Here is a 25,069-nt window from a genome sequence, read left to right as displayed (position 1 = left end):
GAATATTTACTAAAATTTACTATTCTATCTCTGTATTTAAGAAAAAAAATATTTATTTACCATTTGATTTTACTATAAAAGATGAGTTAAAGTGTACTACAAGTGGAAACAGGGATAGTATGTTAAATGTTCATGGTGGTTTCATCGATGCATCATATTCATGGTAGTCATGATCCTTACAGAGGGGGACACCTATAAGCTCCTCCTGACCTTAATGTATATCATTCACTCCTCTCTTCCTTCTCTGCTAACGTTTCCACTGCTGAAAGGACATACTATCATAATAAAATTAACAATTCGTCTAACTCTTGCATGCTTTTTAAAACATTTTCCTCCCCCTTTTGTCCTCATTGTCCCCTCCTTCATCAACTCTTAACAGCTAACGACTTTGCCACGTTCTCAGGGCTCAGTTCTTGGACCACTTCTCTTCTCTATCTACATGGCATCATTAGGTTCTGTCATTCAGAAACATGGCTTTTCACTGTTATGCTGATGACACTCAACTCTACCTCTCATTCCATCCTGATGATCCGACGGTAGCTGCTCGCATCTCAGCTAGTCTAACAGACATTTCTTCCTGGATGATGCACCACCACCTTTAACTCAACCTTGCTAAGACAGAACTGCTTGTTTTTCCAGCAAACACATTGTTTCATCACAATTTCACCCCATCAGTTCTATCAAACCTTTACAATTAATCCAAAACGTGGCAGCAAGATTGATTTTTAATGAGCCGAGAAAAAAAAAGCATGTCACACCACTGTTTATCAGTTTGCACTGGCTACCAGTATCAGCTCGTGTAAAATTCAAGGCATTATTGTTTGCCTACAAAACCACAACTTGGTCTACACCCCTTTAACTAAACTGATTACTTCAGACTTATGTGCCCTCTAGAAGCTCTAGAAGTGTTCTGCAAGTGAACGTCGCTTGATTGTGCCATCCCAAAAAAGCACGAAGTCACTTTCAAAGATTTCTAAATAAAGAGATGTGTTTTCTTTCAGAAAAAGCTAATGCTTCTCTATTCTTTTTCTATTCTATTCTATTCCTTTTCTTTTTATTTATTATACAATTAACAAAAGCAAAGAAAGCCTCTAACACTGGTTTGCTCTATTCTTTTTCTATTCTGTCTGTTTCCTTTTTATTTATTATATATATATAAAAAAAAACTTGCTTTACGTAAGACTTGTTATAGCACTTGCCCTAAGCCTAATTAAGCATGCAGGGTTCTATACTATACACATATATTTTATTTCATTTTATTTTATTTCATTTTTTTTTTTTTTGCAACACTTGCAAATGTATATACGCTGTGCTTACAAAACAAAAAAAATGACTTGACAATTAAATTGTTGAATGACAGTGAACAGCGCGGGTCTCTGTGATTTTGTTGTAACGTTTACAGTTAGTGTTTAAAAGTCTATTTATCCATCCATCCATCTGATGAACTCTAAATCCCAGATGGCGTTGCGGGGGCGTGTCATCACGTGACCTGAGCAAGGTGTTTTCACGCTAACATGAGCGCTTGACACGAGCGCGCAGAGAGCAGAGCTAAGCGGACCGAGGAGAGACACACTCAGTTCATCTACATGAGGATGGAGGTGGAGAACCGATCCAACAGATTTAATTTCTCCAAACGGGACAAATTACTGAGCTCCGGTGAGTTTCTGAATCCCGTCCACAGTTATGCAGTCTGAGATGAAAATTAAGTTACAGTTCTTAATCTTGTATTATTCATGATGACATAATTCAGGCAAAGTGCATTGTTTTGCTCTCTTGTTTCTCAAATTATCCTTCCCAAGTTTGTTTTAAATAATGTAGCCAACTTTTAGAGCTCTCTCAATGAACTTCGTGCAATGTTATTGCAATTTGTAATTAGTTACCCGTGTATGGAGGAAATGTGTGTGTAATGTGATGAATGGCCATATAGAGCTGGAGTTTGGGGACAGTGAGGTCGTTTAAAGCGCTGCTCAGGAATGTTTTTTATATGTACGTCCGACGTCCGCGAGGAATCGTAAAAGATGAACTTTTGAACTTGAGCGAATCACCCTCGAGCGCCACAAAAACACGTCGATGACAACAAACAAGCAGCTGTAGCATTTTTAATCAGCGAAGAGAAATCAATAGAGAAAAAAATATCAAGTTGTATTTACAAAAATATGTATAAATTAATTAATTGACACTATTTTGTTTAGAATATTAATAATTATAATATATTTAATGTAAACAGTTTTTTTTAACTGGAAAAAATAGTTAAAAACTAAAAAAATAAAGTTGAAAACTTTGCTCTGTATGTTATTATGGAATGTGATGGTTCTAAGATCGTTCACTCCTAAAGGTTCTTTATCTTCATCTATGATTTTTGCCTTAAACATCCATGGAACTTTTTGCATCTATAAAAGGTTCTTTATAGTGAAAACAGGTTTAAATGTTCTTCACACTAATAAAATGGTTCTGTTCACTAAAAGAACAGAACTGTTCACTAAAATAACAAAAATGGAAAACCTTCTTTTGGAACCTTTATTATTATTATTATTATTATTATTATTATTATTTATATATAAGAGTGTTGGAATAATCCTGCAATTTACAATATAAAGATGGCACTGCATATTCAGGATTAACATCCTGGATTGACAGGATTTGGCAAATGTGATCATTTATGTGACTCTGTAAAATGCCAAATAATGTGATATTAGCACAGAAAGTGTATCAAACTTCCATGCTATGTTATTAATCAGTAGTTTCTGCTCAGTCAGAGTGGGCTCATGTCTTGCCCCTCTGGATAGAGGTGTATCAGATGAATCAGATGAGTAATAAGAGAATCATTTACCGTAACTGTCTGAAAAAAATGAATGATTATTGTTGCCGTACATTTTTCATGAATAATATTATACCATATTATGGTGTAATAGCTATTATACCTAGTTTTATTTTTTTTACCAAAATGAAAATGTGAATCTGTTATTTTGAATCTGAAGTAATTTTAATAAGTAAGTTTTTAAATCTTAAATCTTAAATAAAAAATTTAGATATTGAAACATGAAGTACATGAAGGAAACAAACATACACTCTAAGATGACCAGCTTGTTTTTTAGCAAACACAAAGGTTGCCAGGACTTCCAAATTTTACAGCTGTGTTTCCGGCAACTGTTTGGCACATATATGCACACACACATTCAGCAACTGTGGATAACACAAACACACAATTTTTTTTTCAGAATTTGAAACTCAATAATTCAACAGTTACATTAAGTCCAGCTGATGAGTGTTGCTATGGAAACACTGGATTGGTCACTGCATATACCAGAATACAACTGTATAGTCAACAGCCTTGACCTTTCACTTCTGAGTGACCTTTCTCCTTTCACTGACCTTACAGAGCGGAAAAGAAGATGCCAATGTGTATTGCTGTATATATTCACTATAAAACTTTTTTTTTCTTAGTTATTTATATAAATTAGACATTAAGCGTCAAGCTAAAAAAAAAACCAAATGGTCAAATTTCCTCCGCTACTAATAATATAATTACTGTAGGGGAAAGGGAGTTGTGACACACAAACACACGTCATAAACACATAAAAGATCAACTTCCTGTCCTCCCACCTTCACGGGGATCATAGCCCGGCACATAGCCTTTCAATCACCCCTTGTTTGAACCCTCTTGTTGCCATAGAAACTTTGATGGACATGTTGAACAGGTAGATTCATTCTGCTACATGAGAGTTTTTGTTTTTCGTTCATTTTGCTGCATTTTGCTGCATTGCATTTTGAAGGGATAGTCCTGGGAAGAATGAAAATGCTTTGAAATCTTAAGTATGACTTTCTTTCTCCTTGGGAAGACTTATTTTGGAAATTATTATTATTATTTTTAAATAAACAGCTTTGGTTTCCATTGACTTCCATTGTGTGGACAAAAATACAGCGGATGTCAGTGGGTACTGAAATGGTTTAGTTACCAAATTTTTTCAAAATATATTCTTTTGTGTTCAGCAAAGGAAATGAAGTCATACAGGTTTGGAATGACATGAGACAGAATTTTCATTTTTGGCTGGAATTTTTCCTTAAAGGTGTTGGGTCTGTGTTTTTTATATCGTGTAGCTTTAATTCTTATAGATAACAGTAAAAAAAAATTTAAATGCACGTCAACTTAACATTTTCTCTTATTTTCTCATATTTTAACCAAATCTTGTTTTGAATCAATTCTGAAACAACATGCAATAAACTGCTTCCATGCAGAATTTAAATATATTCTATTGTAAGTAAAGCAAGTAGATTTTTATAGTAGAAGATCAAGAAAATACAAGTACAGTAGCTGATTCTATGCAATAGCATGCAAATAGTTAATAATAAATAGATGCAAAAATAGATATATAGAGTTAATAATACATGTAATCTGTGACATGAGTGCAAAAATCTTACCTTTTTTATTTTTTTACCCATTTATTGCTGAAATATATGTGTCAAATTGAGTTATTATGTTATTTATGTTAAAACAAGACATTTTGTATGTGATTAAAACACTGATTGGCACATGTTTTAATAGGAAATACTTCTAGTTCTACTTCAACATTTCTCATTAGAATCAGTGTGTTACTTGCTGTTTCTCAAATTATTTGTGATATTTACTAGCAGTTAAATAATTGTTTCCTAGCTTTTTTTTCAAGTAAATCCTAATCCACATTTTTCAGTTTACATAAATCTTACATTTAGGCCTTCATTTGTGTAGAGTGTAGCTGACATGCTCACACACACACACACACACACACACACACTGTGATGAGCAAAGGTTCAGGGGGTTCGGCTGGGATCTCATGTCCTTGGATCTGAATGATGAAGCTATGGAAAATAAATGGATATTCAGGTTACATATCACTACTACATCTGTACAGCTCCCCTCCCGATCCCTCTTTCCTTCCATCAGCCAAGTGGAACAGAAGACATCTGGGCAGCCTCATCCCTCTCTTCTGCAGGCGGGGGGTGTGTGTGGGTGTGCTTTGTATACCTGTGAGTATGCATGCTGTGTGACTGTGAGTGTGTTTGTCCTGTGTGAATGCTGTTATTCTGTTGCTTCTCATGGACTTCAGTTAATGATGTAAATTAGCAGAGTGATATATCATGATATAATGAGCCAATTTTTTTTATTTGTTTGTTTGTTTTGTTTTGAGATAGTTTGCATCTGCCCACAATGATTTCCACTTTACTGATTCATTAAAATCCATGTAAATTATGTACATATGTATGAATATTGGTATATTAATAATCAAGCATATGATTTCCCATAATTAAATTGTAATTTACATTTTAAATAAAATACTCATTTATTAATATTAATAACAGTATTGCTATAATTAAACTGACATTTAAATTGTGTATAAAATTCATGTTTATTAATATTGATATCAATATATTTAACATTTATAAAACATTTTATTTGTCTGTTATTAAATTGATATTGAATTGTATATAAATACCCCTTTTTAAAATATTAATATTGATATGTTTATATTTCCAGTTGATATCATTTACATTTAGTTTTTACATAAAGTTATTTTTCATAAAAAACATTTCCATTTGCTATCATTAAATTGTAAATTGTGAATAAAATTTACATTTATTAATTTTAGGATCAAGACATTTATTTTTTATAAATAACATTTGCATTTGATATCATTAAACTGTACTTTAAATTGTATATAAAATGCACATTTAGTGTTATATCAATGTATTTCATTTTTTTAAAAACATTTACTATTACTAAATTATTATTTACATTTTGTATACAATACATTTGAGTTTAATGTCAGTATGTATTTATTATTTAAAGAAAATATTTGTTTGCCATCATTATATTAATATCACTAAATTGTCATTTTATAAATATTTTCTGTGACCACAGTATTTGCAAACTTTAAAGGCACAAAATGAAAATGTGAAAATAAACAAAAAGTAGCATTAATTTCGATTTAAATTTATATATATATATATATATATATATATATATATATATATATATATATATATATATATATATATATATATATATATTCTTTTAATTCTTGTTTACAAAACAATATAGATATACTGATATTTATATTATAATTTATCGATTATGGTTGTCCAGACTTTAGCGCAACATGTGAACGCCACTTTGTTTGATATCTATGCTATTAAGTGGAATGATATTAAAAATGTTAATGTCAAAACATTGTTAGTGTCCGAAACCTTTTTAGATCGGACACTACCACTAGTGGCAAGGAGTATACTGAGCAGAACCAACCCTAGATATTTGAACCTGTTTAACATTGTCCAAAAGTGAAATACTTCAGTGGTCAGAGGAGTGGGAAAGAGTGAGAAAATGTGTGTGGCACAGAAGGCAGACGGCAAGCATTCACTACCGTAGATCACACTCGATGGCTTACAGCCGTCTCGGATATTAGATTATCTTCAAGGAGCCTGCGGTTGGTGGAGTGCGTGTGTGTTCTGCTCCACCATATGCCATGGATTGCTGGAGTGTGTGTGTGGAGCACTGCGTGTGGCAGATCAAAAATCCACAGCTGTCAGTGAGCCGAAGAGATCACACTCATACACACACACACACACACACGTGGCACTTTCTGGAGAGGTCGCGGAGGTCACGTCCTGAGGGACAGAAGTGAGAGGACTGGGCAGATGGGTGTGTGTGTATATGAGAGGAAGATGGATAGAGAAAGTGTTGTTTTAAGAAAGAGAAGAGGCTTTCTTGATGTTCTGTGTGGTTTGATGAACTGCTGTGCAATCTTTAAGTGTGTCCATTATATGAACATTTTAATGTTTCAGCTCAAAATAGATGATGATAATGGCTGAAATGCCGGCAAATATATTTACTGAAGGAATTTAAGGGGATGGTTCACCCAAATATTTACTCAAACTGTTAAATCTACTTATAATTTAACTCAATTTACCCTTCAGAAAAAAAGCTTGGAAAAGCAGCTAACTAAAATTAAGGTACTTAAGTATAAATAATTTGGCAGCAATTATTTGCCATAAATCAATGAGGACCTCAATTACAGTTATAGTATTAAACACATTTACAAAAAAAAAAACCTATAAAAATTTTTTTTAATTAGAATAAATCTGAAACAAAGTAAAATATGTAAACGTGTAAAAACTGAAAAAAATATGTAAACTTAAAAAAACCCTTAGAAAATAAAGCTAAATTACTAAAACTAAAACTGAAAAAAAAAAACTAAATAAAAAACTGAAAAAAGCTAAGACTTATAAACACAATTATTAAAACTAAAAATAAATACTGAACATATAGAAATAAAATCCAATTCAAAATATTACAATATTATTATGATATATAAATGATACTAGTAACACAACAAATAAACTAATTGAATATATACTAATTATCAAATAAACTAATTTATATACGTCAAAACCCACAATGACTAGCATTAGCTAATGATTTCACTTTAAAAAAAAGATGCAAACATTATCTGAAAAAGGAAGAAATAAATTGGTTAATCTCTTTGATTTGTTTTGAGTTTATTTACAGGAACAAAACAATACACTAAAATATTTTTTTGCAGTTTGAAAATATGCGGGCACAATAGATCATCACAACTTTATATACTGTAGAGGCTTGTTGTTGATAAGGACAAAAATCTCTTTAACGGTTTGCAAAAGTACAATCACACATTCTTATTTTTCCGTATTTTAGAAATGTGTGAATTTCTGTTGTATAAATACCAACCTCCTGATGTCCCTCATAATCTCTCATCTGCAGGTTTTGATGAAGAGAACTCCCTCCAGGACGACACAGGTGACGAAACTCTGCATGATCTCTAGCTGACACCTACTGGCTATATTGGCTCAAACATTGTCAATCATGCAGAATTGCATCATGCAGAATAAGTGAACATTATATTGTGTGGGGATTTTAATATTGTGATTTTATTTTATACAAATTCTTAGGAGAGGTTTGAGAGTTTGAGTCTATTGTGAGATTCTGGAATGAAAACTCAAATGTAGAGGAAATAAAAAAAATAACAACATTCAAAGTAAAAGGAAACTGCAGTACTCATCTTCACCAGTAGAGCATGTCACGGAGCTATTTTTTCCCTCATTCTCCAAAGCTCTGGTGAAAGTGCAACTTTTAGGGGTCAGAATAAGTTCAGGAGCTTCTGATGTTATGTTGCCAACAAATCCTTCTGTGATACATGCATGCATGCTGTTGTAAAGCTGTACAAGTCAGGGTCGATTTGTTAGAGAAAGTACTTGATTTATGTGAGAAACCAATTAAGCTGTAAAGCGACAGAAGAGCGTTCCAGCGCGCGCACACACACACACACACACACACACACACACACACACACTGGTGACATCACCTTCACTCTCTGTGGCAGTAGAGTCAAAGTTAGGTCAGCAATCAGGCACAATATGCAAACAAGCAGGGATTCTAGGTATCTGATTTGCTAAAAGTATTTTGGTGATTTGGATTATTATTTTGTATTATTTACTTTACAGTCCTATAATTCTGTGAATAGTTCACAGAAAAATGAACAAGAAATGTTCAAATTTACTCATCCTCAGGCCACGCTAGATGAGTTTCTTCATCAGAACAGATTTGGAGAAATTTGCTTACCAGTAGACTCTCTGCAGTGAATGGGTGCCGTCAGAATGAGAGTCAAAGCAGCTGATAAAAACAATCACAATATTTCACAAGTAATCCACACTCCAGCTTCCTCCAGTGAAAAAGTCCATCCTCTCATATCAAAGTCATCAAGCATGTTTGTTTAGAACTGTTTTGAACCATAACAGTTCTTGATTCATGGAAATCTCGTTTTAGATGAAAGCAATGGTTTGAATTTGAAAATGTCTTAATGTTAGATTTGTTTCTTACAAACGTGCATCATTTTACTTCACAAGATGTTAGTTGATGTACCGGAGTCATGTGGATTACTTGTGGATTATTGTGATGTTTTCATCAGCTGTTTGGACTCTCATTCTGACGGCACCCATTCACTGCAGAGGATCCACTGGTGAGCAAATGATGTAATGCTGAATTCCTCCAAATCCGTTCAGATGAAGAAACAAACTCATCTACATCTTGAATCAACTATTCTAGTCAAGTAGCATTTATTTATACAGCATTTTATACAATACAGAATGTTTCAAAAACATTTAGTTTTTATTCAATATTGTCAATGCAGTTAAATCAATAATATTACTGAATATTAAATCTCTTTTAAACCCATAGAGAGCCTTTGAATAAAAATCAGAAGTGCAGCATTGCTTATCTTAAACCTTTTACACCTTCTTGTGCTTGTTGAGTGAAGGTTTGAAAGGTTTATGTCGTTTTCTCAGCTAATTTGACATCTGTGTGTCAGTGTTTTGTCTGCAAAATTCAGTTTTTTATATCTGAAGGTCACAAATGTAGTGTCTGAAATGTCTTACCAGACGATGTTCCAGTGTTCCTACTGCAGTTTGCACTCATTGGTCAGTGAGTCGCTCGCATGTTAAACCCAACGACATCAATGAATGTATATCGCAGCCGTAATAACGAGGAAAGAGCGGTCGGTTTTCTGGGAGATAGCTGATGTGTAGTATATGGTAATTTCCGGGTACAGCCAACGGTCGATGGTTTCTTATGCATCTAAACTCACCGACAGCGTTGAATGTTCCCAGAATGCACCAGGTGGGTCTTTGCATGTCCCAAAATATGCTAAATCTTATCTAGATTGCACTGGGAGATTGTGTAATTATATGCTGATATTTTTTAACATATAATTATTATTGTTGTGGAAATCATCTGCTATTGTATGATGTTCTTTTAAAAATGGGACAATGTACAGAGTCATACATCATAAGCGCTCTGATTTTTATTAGCTTGCAAGAGACTTTGTACACTAACCTACCAAAAAGTACTCTATTATAATTTTTATTATTATTATTATTCAAAAGACTATGAATACCTTGGTAAGTGAGTGTAGTAAACCAGTGGATATAACAAAATACTGTGGTATTACCAGCCTTTTTTCATGTGTGCCGTGATATTCTATCGAGTACCCTTTAAATACTATGGTAAGTTGATATAAAAACCATTCAGTAGCATGGTAAATATAAAAGTGCTATGGTTTTAGTATGTTATTTGATTCTGTACAGTATAATTAAAAATAAATTATATTATTTGAAACAATTTGGTACTTGAATAAAGTAATCAGTACCATGATATTTATTTAAATACTCTGGTATTACCATCTTTTTAAAATATGTACCATGCTATTCTTTGGAGTACCATTTAAAAACCACGGTGCATGATAACCATTCAGTGCTATTGTATGTAAAAAGTACCATGGTATTACTATTTACTTTATGTACCATGGTATTTATTGAAATACCAAGCTAATACCTTTGTACATGATAATATACCAGTCAATACAATGGTATATATCAACATACTGTGGTATTACAGTATTTAATTATAGTACATACAGTATGTAATTATATCATATGACATAATAGTTCTTGATACTGTACAGACACTGATTGCTTGTAATAAAATAATTTGATTCTATTAGCATTGCAGTCATTTGCATATGCAGTCATTTACATATGCAAAATGTATTTAGTAGAACTGGGTCAGGGTCACAATGCATCAAGCTGAACCAACTGAATCAGACAACAGAGCGACTGAACTTACAAAGAGATGGAGATAGCTTCAAATACATCAGAAGAGAAAGCATAAGACAGTCTTACCTTGACATAATTACCTTGACTTACCTCATGTTGACACTAATCAGATAAACCAGACTAGCTGCTTGTCATCTAAAGAGTGAAATGATAACTCTCTCGCATGAAGAAACTGCTATAGTGAACAAACATGCACATTCACTGCAGGGATGAGTCACTACAGAGCTACCATCCTCACTGTGAGTTCCTTGTATTTGAGATGAACTATATATGACCCAAATGATGTGCCGCTATGAATTTGGCCATGTGCATTGAGTGCTGGCATCTGATTGGTTGAAATTCTTGATGCTGTCAATCTGAGCTCTCTGATTGGCTGAGGCTGGGTTCATTTGCATAAACAGAGATACTAATAAAAAAAAAGACAAACAGAAAGAGAGATGTTGGAGGCGGGAGACTCTTGGGAATAATTGATGAAAGATAAAATGATCAAAGCGAATAGAGAAGATGTGGTAGCTGGATACATTTCGCCATCGGGCAGTTACGCTTATATCATACGGTTTGATACGCTCTGCCTTCAGCCGTGAGCGAAACACCTGTCTAATACCTGCAAAACATTGTTGTGTGTGTTTTTGAGGTTTTGTTGCATGGAAATGTTGCCCCTAATCGTTCTGGACACCCTAGGGGTGCATTTCCCACAATCCTCTTTGCTCATGGCGACTCTCTCGCTCAACATGTGTTAACTAGGTCAACGGGCATGCGTAGGATCATATGGAGTAACCAGGCATATCCAAATCCTAATATTTTTGGCTCACAGACCAATGATTTAGATGCTGGATCAGGTCACACCGGGTTCTTCTGCATGTTTAAATCCTTCATTCCTCTCAATCAGAAGAAAGACTGTGAAAATGAAATTTACAGCAACATTACTGTAATGTATATACCCTTATTAAGAAGTACACTTCAACATACTTTGTGAGTACTTATGAAAATTATTTACTTAAAGAATGTGCAAACCCAAAAATTTTAATTATGCCATAATTTATTCACCCTCATGTCGTTCCAAGCCTCTGTTAGTTTCTTTCTTCTGTTAAACATAAAATAAGATATTTTGAAGAATGTTGGTAAACAAACAGTTGATGGTAGACATAGTATGGAATAAAAAATACTATGGGAGTTTATGGGGACCAGAAATGTTTTGGTAACCACCATTTTTCAAAATATCTTCATTTGTGTTCAGGAGAAGAAAGGTTTAATGTTATATTTAATGTTAATGTTATATAACAGACATAATTGCATGCTATTTACATTTAAAAAATGTAGGCCTATGATAGTATGTATAATGTATAAAATGTACAATAGTTTATACATTTTATATTAAATGTATATTTATTAAATTCTTATTTAATGCTGTTAGTTTAATTTTTTTAACACACTTAAGGACTTAAGCACATACTTAAATATAATTTCACAATTGAAAAATGTTGTCTTTGAAATAAAATGCACTGCCGAATATACTGACAATCGTGTATGGTAAACAAAAATATATTATAATGCAATTTATATTAAAACTTGTATGTCTTGTATTTATTTGTAATTATGTAGTTGCAATTTTAAAAAAAAGTTTAAAAAGCGTTTGCGAATAAGTAAATTTACATTTTTAGTAAATTTAGTAATTAAAAGTAATATAAATTATTAATGTGCTTTACTTTCATGTGCATATTTAGTCAGCACATCAAAATAAGTGTAGCACAACAAAAGATTTAAAACAATGTTTAAAATAAAACCTAATTTGACACTTAAAGTGCACTTTTTAAAAGTATACTTGTCAAAACCGTCATGGAATCTTATTTGCTTAAGTACGTTTAACTTCATTTAAGTACACTTAAGTGTTTTTTTATTTAATTAATATTGTATTACAAGTACACTACAAGTGCACATTCAATACAATTAAACACACTTCTTTTACAAGTGTATAGTCCATTCAGTGTTGGTGTTGTTTTAGCTGGGATAAGTTTATCACTAGTATCACTATAATTTTAGCATGTGCAATGGTTAGCTTGTTATTTACTCAACCTGCTAGTTTCAGACAGTTGTTAGAAACCAATACAAACAAATGTAAATTTTTAACCCTCCACATCATCATCCTCAGATATGCCAGTCTTCATACTTAATGGCTGAGGTTAAAATCATGATATTCGGGTCAATTTCCTCTAAAGCCATGACTTCATATTTTCACTTGTTTGGTAATATGTGAGTGATAAAGATAGTGAGAAGACACAGAAGGCTTGTGATTTCCATTGCTTTTGAATGCAGGAGGCAGTAATACACACTGACAGATCTAGAACAGCATGAACGGGGGATAGAGAGATGTGGAGTGAGAATGACAGAGGGATGCAGGGAAATCAAGGGATATATTGCTCCTGCTGTTTCCTCTGGTGCTGTGAAGTGAACTAGATGGGCCGGCATCATCATTACACGCTGACTGTGAAATGCCTGTTCCTTCTGATCAGCAGAATCACAGGCCTGTTCAGAGAGGAAGACTAGCTTACTCCATACGCAGTATGCACTGTGCACGCTTTGTTTAAACTACATGTGAATGCATTATGCATTATTTTTTTTACATTTTCAATAGTCCTACACTGCTTTATTGGTGCATGACCTCAAAAGTGCTACTTGTGAACTTATGGTCGCAAAAGGTTGCATTTATTTGATAAAAACTGTAATATTGTTAAATATTTGTACAATTTATAATAACTGTTTTTATTTGAACACATTTATAACTTTTTTTTTTACATTTATATAATGTAATATAATTTTTTATATATTACAATTATGATTAATATATATATCATTCCTGTGTTGCAAAGCAGAATTTTCAGCATCATTACTCCAGTCTTCAGTGTCACGTGATCCTATATACTGATTTAAGTGTGCAAACTTTGAACAGTTAAATTAATTTCATGACATGCATTAGAATTGTTTTGTTAATTACCCTGCTGTCTGTCAGAATCTGAAGTTTTTTAGCCTGCTGTGGGTGATTTTTTTATTAATACATTTTTTTAATCCTATTATTGCTTTGGGTCCATTAGATGTGTGTGTGTTTTCATGCGTCATCCTGTTTTTAAAAATGTGTGTTCCGTAGCTCCCGTTTGCCATAAAGTCTGACCTGTGTTTGACTTGATCCACACAATACTGTGCCCTTACAACACACAGCCTTCTTGAGGGTTGTAAAATGGTTCTAGAGTTCAGGGTTAGGTTGAGTGCTTTCGGTACTGTTTATGACAGTCAGACTTTTAGAAGACCTTCCCATGACCCCACTGCACTCACCCGCTCCCCCTACAGTTCACCAGCACTTCTGAGCAACCAATATATCTGTCAAGATCAGCCAATTCATTCCTGTGAATCAGTTCATTAGGGGGCTTAAAACTATCATGGAGTCATATAGAGAATCATTACAAAGTCCCTGTGTGGGATTGGACATATATTTGGAAATTTTGACTACTCTTTGTTTGAATATCAGTTCAGCTGTGGGGCCATGTAATAATGTTTAAATATAGATTGCGTTCAGTCGTCACTCTTTCTATATTTCCCATCCCCGTCCTGGCAGCTCTGTGTCTCTTTGGTTTGTAGTGAAATCTGGGTCACGCTGCATGATGCTGTAAGTCTCAAATCTCAAACACACAGTGAGACTGCAGAAGATTCCTGGCTTTCGCGTATGTCACTGTAGTCATGGATTTAGATAAGAACTTTTAGAACTTTATAAGTTTGGGATTTACAATCATTTCAGCAGCACAGTAAACTCAGATTAACCTAGTATCAGACGTCACAGAGATGTGTGTCATTATTGTCTTCCTGTTCATAAAATTAACGGAAAAGATTCTTTATTTTGTCAGATTATATTTGCGAATATATTTATATCCCAATGACTGATGCTTAGTTGTTTTTCAGGAAAAAATCTAAACCTATTTATCTTTTTCATGTATTAAAATATTGTAATTTTTGAAAGCATTATATTCAAATATTTAACTAATGTATTAAAATAAAATAATAAATTGTATTACTTTTAACATATTTTGAGTTTTATCATAACTTAAATAGAATTTTATTTTATTTTAATAATATTAAAATAACATGTGTGACCCAGGACCACAAAACCAGTCATACTGTAATATTTACAAGATATTTTGTAAATTTCCTACCGTAAATACATAAACTGTACATTTTCTCAATTATTATTATTATTTATTTTTTTATTTTGTTTGCACCCTCAGATTCCAGATTTTCAAATGATATCAAATAGATATTGTCCTATCCAAACAAACCATACATCAATGGAATGGGCTTATTTATTAATGGAAAGCTCATTGTGATATGTTAATTTCATTTTATTTTATTTTTAATAAGTTACAATAGCATGAAAAAAATATTTTAATGTATTTTTGTTTTCTTTTATGTTTTTTTTTTCCTTTTTTACATTTTAATATGTATTTATTTAATATAAATATTTTATTTTAATAATGCATTAAAAATAATTAAATACATAGCGTTACTTTTTTTATATTTTCTTAATTAAATTTTGTTTAATTTTTAATAATGTATTAAATAACATTATGTAATGCATTTATTTATTTTACTATATACTGTTTTATTTTATTATTTTATTACATTTTTAGATTGTATTTTATTTCATTAATGATTTTGTTTATAAAAGATTCAATTAATTATTTATTTCATTAATTACATACTTAGATTATAATTAAGGTATTATTTAGTAGACTATCTACTAAATCTGGTCATCAATGGTCAGCATAGCCTACCATTGATTTTTATTGCTTTTATACAAAGCTGATATGAATTGCTATGGACTTTAATGATAATTTGTCCCCAATACTTAAGAAATGTAAACTTCTGTAGGCAAAACGAGGCCTCACTGTTTCATTTGCGTGTAATGAAATGTCTTTCTCTGTAGAGGACGGTGGTGAGCGTTGGTGTCTGATCTGCGGTGACCGGGCGTCCGGGCTGCACTATGGCATCATTTCCTGTGAGGGCTGTAAGGGCTTCTTCAAACGAAGTGTCTGCAACAAGCGCATCTACCGCTGCAGCAGAGACAAGAACTGCCAGATGTCCCGCAAGCAACGCAACCGCTGTCAGTACTGCAGACTGCAGAAATGCCTTCAGATGGGAATGAACCGCAAGGGTGAGCCACACACACACACACACACACACACACAGCTGATGATAACTCAAACCAGCATATATGGTCCTGATTAAATCCAACAGTGATAAACCGGTTTAAATCAAGGTTATTATTATTTATTATTCAAATAAAAATTAGAATAGAAATAAAGCATTTATTAAATTGAATTTAAGTTATGAATTTATAAAATATGGATATTAAAATAATATAATGTAATAATTTAATATATTTCAAGTTCAGATTTATTATAAAATAGAATAATTTATATGTAAATGAAAATTTTATTTTGTTAAAATAATCATTATAATTGTCTAAAAGAGAGAGAAAAAAAAGAACCACGACAGTTTTAGATGCTAGAAATATTATAAGACCTTAAAACTTGGCTATTAATCAGTTAAAACATCCTTTGATCCTTTTCTTTGGCCTTATCTTTAACTTTACTTTACCTGTGTTGTTTTTCTTTTGTTTATACACATCCGTTCAGAATAACAATTTCACACTAATTATGCAGCGCATGTTTTTTGTATAAACAAAAAAGCAGAATGTTCGAGGATTATGCACTTTTTCATATTTTATTCATCAGAAGCAGATATCTGATTTATATATTATGTAAATGAAAAGATATAGATCAGGGTTTGATTAGGCATGCCTGAAGAAAAATGCACAGATATCAGATAGAAGATCTGGGTTGCTTCGCTGATAACAGATTTCCTGATCCACAGCATGACCGTTTCTTTGGGCTAAACTATCTCACACACATAAACATTAAATAATTTACAATTTCTACACTTTAGCCTCAAAACACTATACTTGCCTGCAGTCTGCACCAGAGGGAGCTGTTGGTCTTTATTGCTTTATCAGACCCCAGCTTCCTCTTCCTTTCCTCTGGTAATATTTGATTTGCAATACTAGCAACCTGCTTTTATACTGTATAATGCATTGCATGTAGGTATATGAATGTGGTAACTTTTTAAAATATATAATTTGCAATCCTATTGAGAAATCAGTCAAGAAAGAGACATTCAAAATCTTGATGAATTAATCAGATGTGAACATGTGAGTGAATTGCATTGTTGGATGTAATATTTATGCTGTGCTCTCTTGTATTGTGCACATTTTGGCAAATAATAACGAATCATCCAGGTTTTTAGTACAAAAAGGCTATGCACAGTAAATATTGTAGAAAGTATTTGTAGTATGGAAGTATGCAGTACAAAAAATAACATTTTTATCTCTCTTTAGCAATCAGAGAGGACGGGATGCCAGGAGGGAGGAATAAAATGATTGGACCTGTACAGGTTAGACAGTTGTGTGCTGTTGCTTTTTCTTCATAGCTATAGATTGAGGACAAATTAGTCCCCAGAAGTGAGCTAAATCTGACAAAACCTCCTTTATGTGTTGTCCACATTTCATTTGTATGCTTTAAAAATTGTCTTTTTTAAATTATCTATCTATCTATCTGTCTGTCTGTCTGTCTGTCTGTCTACTGTGTGTGTGTGTGTGTATTTTATTCAGCCACACTAAATTGATCAAAAGTTACAGTAACATTTCTAATTTTACAGATTTCTATTTCAAATAAATTCCGTTTTTTTTTTTTTTCTATTCATGAAAAATCTTTAAAAAAAATTCAGTTTCAACAAAAGTTGCACCATTATTTTCAACATTGATAATAATCCGAAAGGTTAATATTGGAATGATTTCTGGAGGATCATGTGACACTGAAGAATGGAGTAATGATGCATCACAGGAATACATTTTCAGATAGTAACACGTCTTTTAATCAGTAATAAGGTCTCACAACATTGCTGTCTTTTAAAATACATTTACTGTCTTTTTGCTCAAATAATAAAAGCAGCCTCGGTGAGCATGAGAGATTTTTCCATTTGATTTGTATTTCAAAAAATCCTAGCTACCCCAAACCTGTAGTGTATAGATTGAATTGATTCAGTCGTTCATTCTTCTCCACACGGTCTCAGCACATTCCCACAGAATTGAACCTGAAGTGCTTCTCGCCGCTGTGCACTATTGCTCGCGTCTCATTTATGCGTTTCCATTGAGAGCTGAGGGAGATTGTGAAGGCCACAAATTAAGGAGATCAATTGTTGTTTGATATAAACAGAAACCCTTTCCTTCTCTCTCCCTTTCTCTCTTTTTAAAAGCATGTATATACAGTAGCAAATAATATCCAGACACCTCTGTCGCTATTGATTTAGTCTATTATTGACGGACTTAAAACATACAAAAACTTTTGTACGAGTACATGAGTTCTTCATGTTCAATTTCAGCTTTATTCACAACGAACCGTTCCACTATTGCCCAATTTCTATCCTTTATTTTTTCACTGACGTTCTGCTTGCTCTCTGTGGCTTGCATTCATCACTGATTTTCTCCATCTCTCTCGGTGTAGATCTCTCTGGAGGAGATTGAACGAATCATGTCTGGCCGGGAGTTTAAAGAAGGAGCTGAACTATCTGATTCGTGGAGCCACGGCTACAGTAACCACAGTTCACCTGGCAACAGTATCTCCGAGGGCGGTCAGACCTTATCTTTTTCCACGCTGTCAACCAGGTGTGACCCGAAGGAGATGTTCAGTGTGTTTACACACGGACGCGCTGACCTGCGCCTGTCCTTTTCCTCTGCAGGGACAAATGGCTTTGATTGAATTGAATTAGGAGATGTTTGTGTTGTGGAACCAACCACATACTACAAACACGAGCAAATAGTGGAAACAAGATAAAGAAACACTCAAAATTGATGCTATTAATATTTTTTTAATGTGTTGATTTATTGTGCATGTTATTGTAAAGACAATTTGAAAATAAAAAGTCATATTTGTGTTATGGAGCAAACCACATGCTATAAAAAACATGAACAAAGAGTTGAAACAAGACAAAGAAATGATAAAAATGTATGCTATTAATATTTTTTATTAATTTATTTATTGCGTATGTCATTGTAAAGACACAAATGTTAGTTCTTTTCATAATCTTTCAGAAAAAGGTAATATTTGTAATACTTCATGCTTTAACAAACATGAGCAAAGAGAAATGCTCAAAACTGATGCTATTTTAACTTTTTTTAAATATATATATATTCATGAATTGTGCATGTTATTCCAAAGACAAAATGTGTTTTTTTTTTTTTTCATAATCATTCATAAAAATTTCATAATTGTGTTAGTAACTAATCACATACTACAACCAAACAAATGTAATCTTAATTCACTTACCGGTCATTTTTGTTTGTTTTTATTCTTTGTTTTGTATTATTGTTAACAAAATTAGTTTTTCCTTAAAATAAAGGTTAACTGAAATAAAACATTGGAAAATTCAAATTATTTTATATCATCTGATTGCCTAGGCAACATTTCCCTTTTTTTTTTGTTTAGTTTAAGTTGAAGTTGTAAAATAACTAAATAAATAACTAATAACTAAATAAGCAAAAACTAAAATATATATTTTTAAAACTGATAAATATTATATGGACATATAAAAAAAGAAAAAAAGTAAAAAGACATAATAAAGTTACTAAACTTGTAAAATTAAAGAGAAAATAAAAATACTCAAAATATTAATTAGAACCACTACTAAATGTAAATGATATTTCATGTTGATTTGTGGCTTTTATATCAAATTGATATGCTAAGATTGCTTTGCATATATGGCATGTATGATGTATAATTTCTTTCTCTGCAGCCGTTCTGTGGATGTGAGAACATACTCCGTGTCCTGTAGAGATCAGTGCAGTGGTCCTCAGCTTACACACTCTTTCCTGTTGTGTAAACATCCTGTACCACCCTCTACTGGCCGTGGGCTGAAGACACAGACACACACACTGACAGCCCAGCTGCTCGCTGCTGAGGACCTCACACCTCTCGCTACACCCATGATCATAGAAGAGGGGTAAGACATGCACAGAATTAAATATCAAACATGACTTTTGGGTTGCATTTCACTTTATCAAAGGGGACACATCTAAGTCTGGAAAATATGTTGCATATTTACAATACGTTTGTGGTGATTTTTGTTAAAAGAAGCAATATTCTGGGGATTTACACACTTACTTGACCATTAAGTGTCCAAAAGTGTTAGATGTAGGTTTAATGGCCCAGACCTGAAAAACTCTGGCACCATCTTTATCTAAATGTAAAATGGGAGCTTTTTGTGAAAATGCAGCTGACCTTGAGCTAAATGCTGATATATTTTTAGTTCTTTTTTTTTTAATGGGTGATATGACTTCTTTTTATCTTTTAAATATATTTTGGGTTTCGTAACTTTTTTGTATAACTTTTGTATAAGTTTTTGCCATGAAGATAGTCTTAGATGCAGACATGGCAATAAAAACTAAACAACTACTAATGGATGATACGAAGAGTGAAATTGAACATAAAAACAATATTTTGAATATTAGATGCACATTGGTTGCCTAATGTGTTGGAAAATAGGGTTAGGGTTAGGGTCCTAATTTTATTTTTTACTTTCTATTTAAGGGTTAATAGAATAATTTATTTTAATGTTGGGTGAGTTTAATTTATTTCTGTGAATCGTGTTTTAATTAATTGTTCAAAACACAAATGCATTTATTTGCTTATATCATTATTCAAAAACGTTCCCAGAAGCTTATGGGTGGCTATTTCTATTTAAAAAATATTTTATCAAAAATATGTACAATACTGTTAAAAAGTAGTGTATATATTTTAGTCAGACATTTAATCCTGTTGAAAAATATTATTTATATATTATCGTATCTGTATTTGTTTAATCAAAAATATAGAAAAAACAGTAATGTTGGAAATATTAGTAACTGTTCCATAATAAATAAAATGCATTTTATTCCGGTGATGGTAAAGCTGAATTTTCATCATCCATTACTCCAGTCTTCAGTGTCACATGATCCTTCAGAATCTTTAGAATAGCTGATTTAACATTTTAATTTTCTAAAACTTTTTGATATTGAATAACATAATTTTTGTTTATCTATAACGGTGCTATATTACCCATCCCTGAATATATTCGTAAAAGTGGTTTTCTTATTGCTCTTTGCTGTCAAAACAAGCCTGTTTAATTGGAAGGTTCTCTCTTTCTGTCATTTGTTCAGGTATAACGTGACTCAGTTGGAGCTGTTGGCTCTGCTCTGCCGTATAGCTGATGAGCTGTTATTCAGACAGATTGTCTGGCTGAAGCGTTTACCTTTCTACAGCGATCTGTCCATCAAAGACTGCACTCGTTTACTGGGGGCTTCCTGGCATCAGCTCATCCTGCTCTCCTCGCTCACGGTGTACAGCGGACAGATACTGGGAGAACTGGCCAACATCACACAGCAGTACACACCGTCCAGCCTGACACTACAGGAGTATGAACGATAATGATCAGTAATGCACAGTAACTCCACCCACCACATAATCTCATTGGTCCAAAATATTTATCAATGTATACATGCATCTGTGCAGGTTTGGTGAGGATGCTATGGAGGTCATGGAGAGTTTAAATTTTCTCTTCCGTAAGTTTCATCAACTAAATATCAGCCATGAGGAATACAGCTGCTTAAAGACCATCACCCTGCTCAATCAAGGTAACACACACAGACACTGACTGAGATCTTTGGGGCTTTAGCAGATGTGTGTAATTTGAGTGTGTGTGTTGCAGATATGGCAGGCTTGTGCAACACATCCACGCTGGAACAGATAAGTGCACATTACTGGTCCATCTGTCGTGACCTGACAGAACGGTTCCACCCTCGCCGACCCAAACGCTTCTCTGAAATCATCACCTGCCTTTCTGAAATACGCCACACCTCAGGTGTGTATCTGTGTAATACTGGATGGAGATTACTGGAGAGAGTGAATGAACCCCAAAAGAAGATTTTTTTCTTAAATTGTTGAAAATAGAAATCATAAATAGAGTAACAGAGTAGTGAGTAGAGAGTAGTGTATAAATAGAAATGAATACTTTTATTAAGCAAGTATGCATTAAATTGATAAAAAAGTGACGTTTAGAATTAGGAAAGATGTAACTTTTTTTTTTTTAAATAAAATGTTTAATAAAATGATTACTGAAAAAATAAATCAGTTTTGCACAACTTTTCAACTTTGTTTATAAAGGAAATGCTTCATAAGCAGGAAATCAGCAAATCAGAATCATTTCTGAAGGATGATATGATGCTGAAGACTGGAGTAATGATGCCGAAGAAAATTCAGCTTTTGTATAACAGAAATAAATTACATTTAAAAACATATTCAAATAGAAATCTGTTACTTTAAACTGCAATAATATTCCACAGTATTTCTGTTTTTTTTTGCTCTCTCTGTATTTCTAGTCAAATAAATGCAGCCTTGGTGAGCATAACAGCAAATGATTGAAGAGGGGTGTGTTTTAAAGCAACAGTTTTTGACTCATCTTCTTGACTCAGACTGGCACACAAATGAAGATGTTCACTGCAAAGTTCCAGCATTTAGTGGAAAACCTAAAAACATTTTAGAAAAAACATTTCACATTAGGTTTATCGCACAGTATTTCAGACTTGGTGTTAAGTACTTCATAGAGATGCATTATTTCCTTTTTTTAAATCTCATTGTGCATCTGTTTGATGATTCTGTTTGAATATGCGACAGTTAGGCAATTAAAATGTACCTCTGCTAATGACGTCATTGTTGGTTGCAGGTAAGATGATGGCTGTTCCACTGGAGCAGCTCCCTCTGCTGTTAAAGGCGGTACTCTACTCTTGCACAACCAATCAAAACCCCTGGCTAACCTCCAAGACATAAGCCACGCCTCCAACTAGCTGTTTTACCCCCCCCCCCCCACCCAATCTATTTATAACATGACAAAGTTGAATGTAAAAAACTCTTGACAGATTAGACAAATTAGAGTTCAAGATGTCTGGAAGGAACATGATGATTTGAAGGAAAAAACTCTGACCCATTGTGTTTATGATCAAAATGAAAAGAAAAAAACAGAAATGAACACTCTGCAATCTATTGTTGAATTATGCAGCCTCTAGCTATGATATGAAATGTCCTTGTGTTGCAGGATGTCACTGATAAAATATGCCTGATAAAATAGTGAAGATGCCAAGGTGCTGAATTTCATTCAAAAAAACAATGCTTCTTATTGAGATGATAGCTACATTTGAGCTATAGGTATTTAAATAGTCAAAATGATCATCCACAGCTCACAAGTTTGAGTACCAATGGTGAGTGTGCCACAATATACGTGCTGCTCACCATCATTTTTTCAGAATGGAGACTTCCAGGGTAACAGAATTCAATAAGCACACTCTTTATCAGGTTTGTGTGTGTGTGTTACATGTGTGATTTCCTCTCACATATCTTCAAGGAAGTGTGAATGTTCGAAGAGGGTTTATGTGTTGGTATTCTGCCATAGTTGTAGATTTGTTGGAAATGTTCCTCCTGTGTTCATTTTTACTTCTGTTTTTGAACATGTTTTTATGTGTTTGAGCTGTTACTGAGGAGCTATTTCTCAGAAAGTTTGATTTACCTGATGATGGTTGAGTTTGATGGAGTATTCCAAATATTACTAAACGTTGGTAGAATTTTGTGTGGTTTTAACCTTCCATTCCTTCTTTGAAAGTTCACATATCTGTTTCTGCCGCAGCGCAGACAATGAGAGGGTAAAATATAGCGGCACGCTTGCTGATAGCATGCGAGGGTCGCTCTGAAGAAGGGGGGTTATCATTTTCTTTGTGCACGCCATGATTCTCTCTGTTTTGTTACCATCCGAGGCCTTGAAGTGCCTGTGTAGTTGATGACATAAAGACCGGGCGGCAAGAAGACTGTGTCTCTCAGCTGTTTGTCTTTCTTGGTATTCATTGTTCATCTGTTGAGCATGGTATTTTTCTTCTATGCATTTGAATATTTACAGCATTTACAATTTAATTGTCCTTATTTGCGTTTCATAAAGAAGGCCTGATAAACACGTCTCTGTCTGTTTATTTATCATCGCTATCTCTGATTGATCTTCTCTATGGTGCTCTAATTTCTTGTGTTTTCCTGGCTCTGGTTTTTAGACAATGTGTATTCAGTTTAGGGCCATCTTTGTGTTAAACCTTGACAAATTTCACTAGTCGATACACACAACACATTATAATAACAGGTCAAAATTACTGATGACTCATCCTGCACTACTCAGATTTTTGTCCAATCAAACAGTCTCTAAAACAAGATTGCCCCTCCCCCAATAACACCTCCAGTCAAATTATGTTTAAGCAAACGCTTATCACAGTTGAGAAAAACAGCAGAATTTGTTTTTTCAAAAACAAATGAGTGAACATATTAATACAGGATTGGTCAGTAAAATTTGTATACTATTATAGGATCAAGTGCTTTGATAAGTCATCTGTTGGCTCTCAGCTAATATCCTTATGTCCTCTATACTGTGTTAGCGGATATGTACTTGAAGGAACCGCAGCCTTTATTTTTTTCTACCGTCAGTAAAACTCAATCAAAACAGACAAACTCAGCATTTGTTGTATGACATATTTGTGAAAAATCCCCCAATTAATTTACTATTTAAAATACAAATGCTTAATGCCACATGCAATCATTATTCAACAGAAAACTTGCTGTTACATATTTAAAATTGGCATTTATTTTTTAAGACAAGCCCACTGTGAGCTGAGGTTGTTAGTCAGTTGTACATACTTGGTTTTTCAAGTGCGCCAATATATAACACCATTGCGTTAGGGGCGTCCCAGCTCGAGGTCCTTTCCAGATCCCACCATCTCTCTCATTTTCAATCACTTCCTGTCTACTCCCCACTGTTGTATCATAACACCAGAAATTATTCTTAATAAATATATTTGTGATTCACCTCATAGCTGGTTGGTTTGGTTTATGGCTTGTAACTGGGGAAAAAACACTTCCAGAGCCAAGGCCGCTGAAAATGTGGGCAGGCAATTGCACTCTATTAGCTTCATTACAGAAATGAAGTTAAATTTGCACATAGAAAAGGGAATAGTGGCTAAAAACCCTGATGGATAGAGATCCAGTAAATTAAAACTGAACTAGGTATGGGTCTGCTTTATCTGAATGAGAATGAACCTTTAATAAACATTACAGGAAGTCATTTATTAATATAAATTGTATAAATCTCAGATGTCAAAACTTGCAGAGTTGCCTTTAAATGCTGAATATAGAAGCCTGTCTTTGTCTCTTTTTGACTTGTGAGCAGAATTTTT

The 25,069-nt window shown here is 33.4% G+C and overlaps 1 protein-coding gene across 2 annotated transcripts; it reads left to right on the top strand.

Annotated features, from left to right (window-relative positions):
- The first annotated feature begins 1,500 nt into the window (after positions 1-1,500).
- LOC127985516 (nuclear receptor subfamily 6 group A member 1-B) lies at positions 1,501-23,798 on the top strand. 2 transcript variants are annotated; one of them, XM_052587536.1, is made up of 10 exons: positions 1,525-1,656; positions 7,772-7,807; positions 15,647-15,874; positions 17,117-17,172; positions 18,282-18,442; positions 19,570-19,776; positions 20,972-21,226; positions 21,324-21,445; positions 21,520-21,672; positions 22,534-23,798. In XM_052587536.1, the coding sequence occupies exons 1-10, from the start codon at positions 1,587-1,589 to the stop codon at positions 22,635-22,637; spliced, it is 1,392 nt and encodes a 463-aa protein (XP_052443496.1). In that variant the 5' UTR covers positions 1,525-1,586; the 3' UTR covers positions 22,638-23,798. The 2 variants fall into 2 exon arrangements, with proteins under 2 accessions (XP_052443497.1, XP_052443496.1); XM_052587537.1 differs by lacking the exon at positions 7,772-7,807 and having other exon boundaries at positions 1,501-1,656.
- The last annotated feature ends 1,271 nt before the right edge of the window (positions 23,799-25,069 follow it).

The sequence above is a fragment of the Carassius gibelio genome, chromosome B21 (assembly GCF_023724105.1).
Source record: "Carassius gibelio isolate Cgi1373 ecotype wild population from Czech Republic chromosome B21, carGib1.2-hapl.c, whole genome shotgun sequence".
NCBI classification, from domain to species: Eukaryota; Metazoa; Chordata; class Actinopteri; order Cypriniformes; family Cyprinidae; genus Carassius; species Carassius gibelio.
The sequence above is the reverse complement of the archived record's forward strand: the minus strand, read 5'-3'. Positions and strand labels throughout refer to the sequence as shown.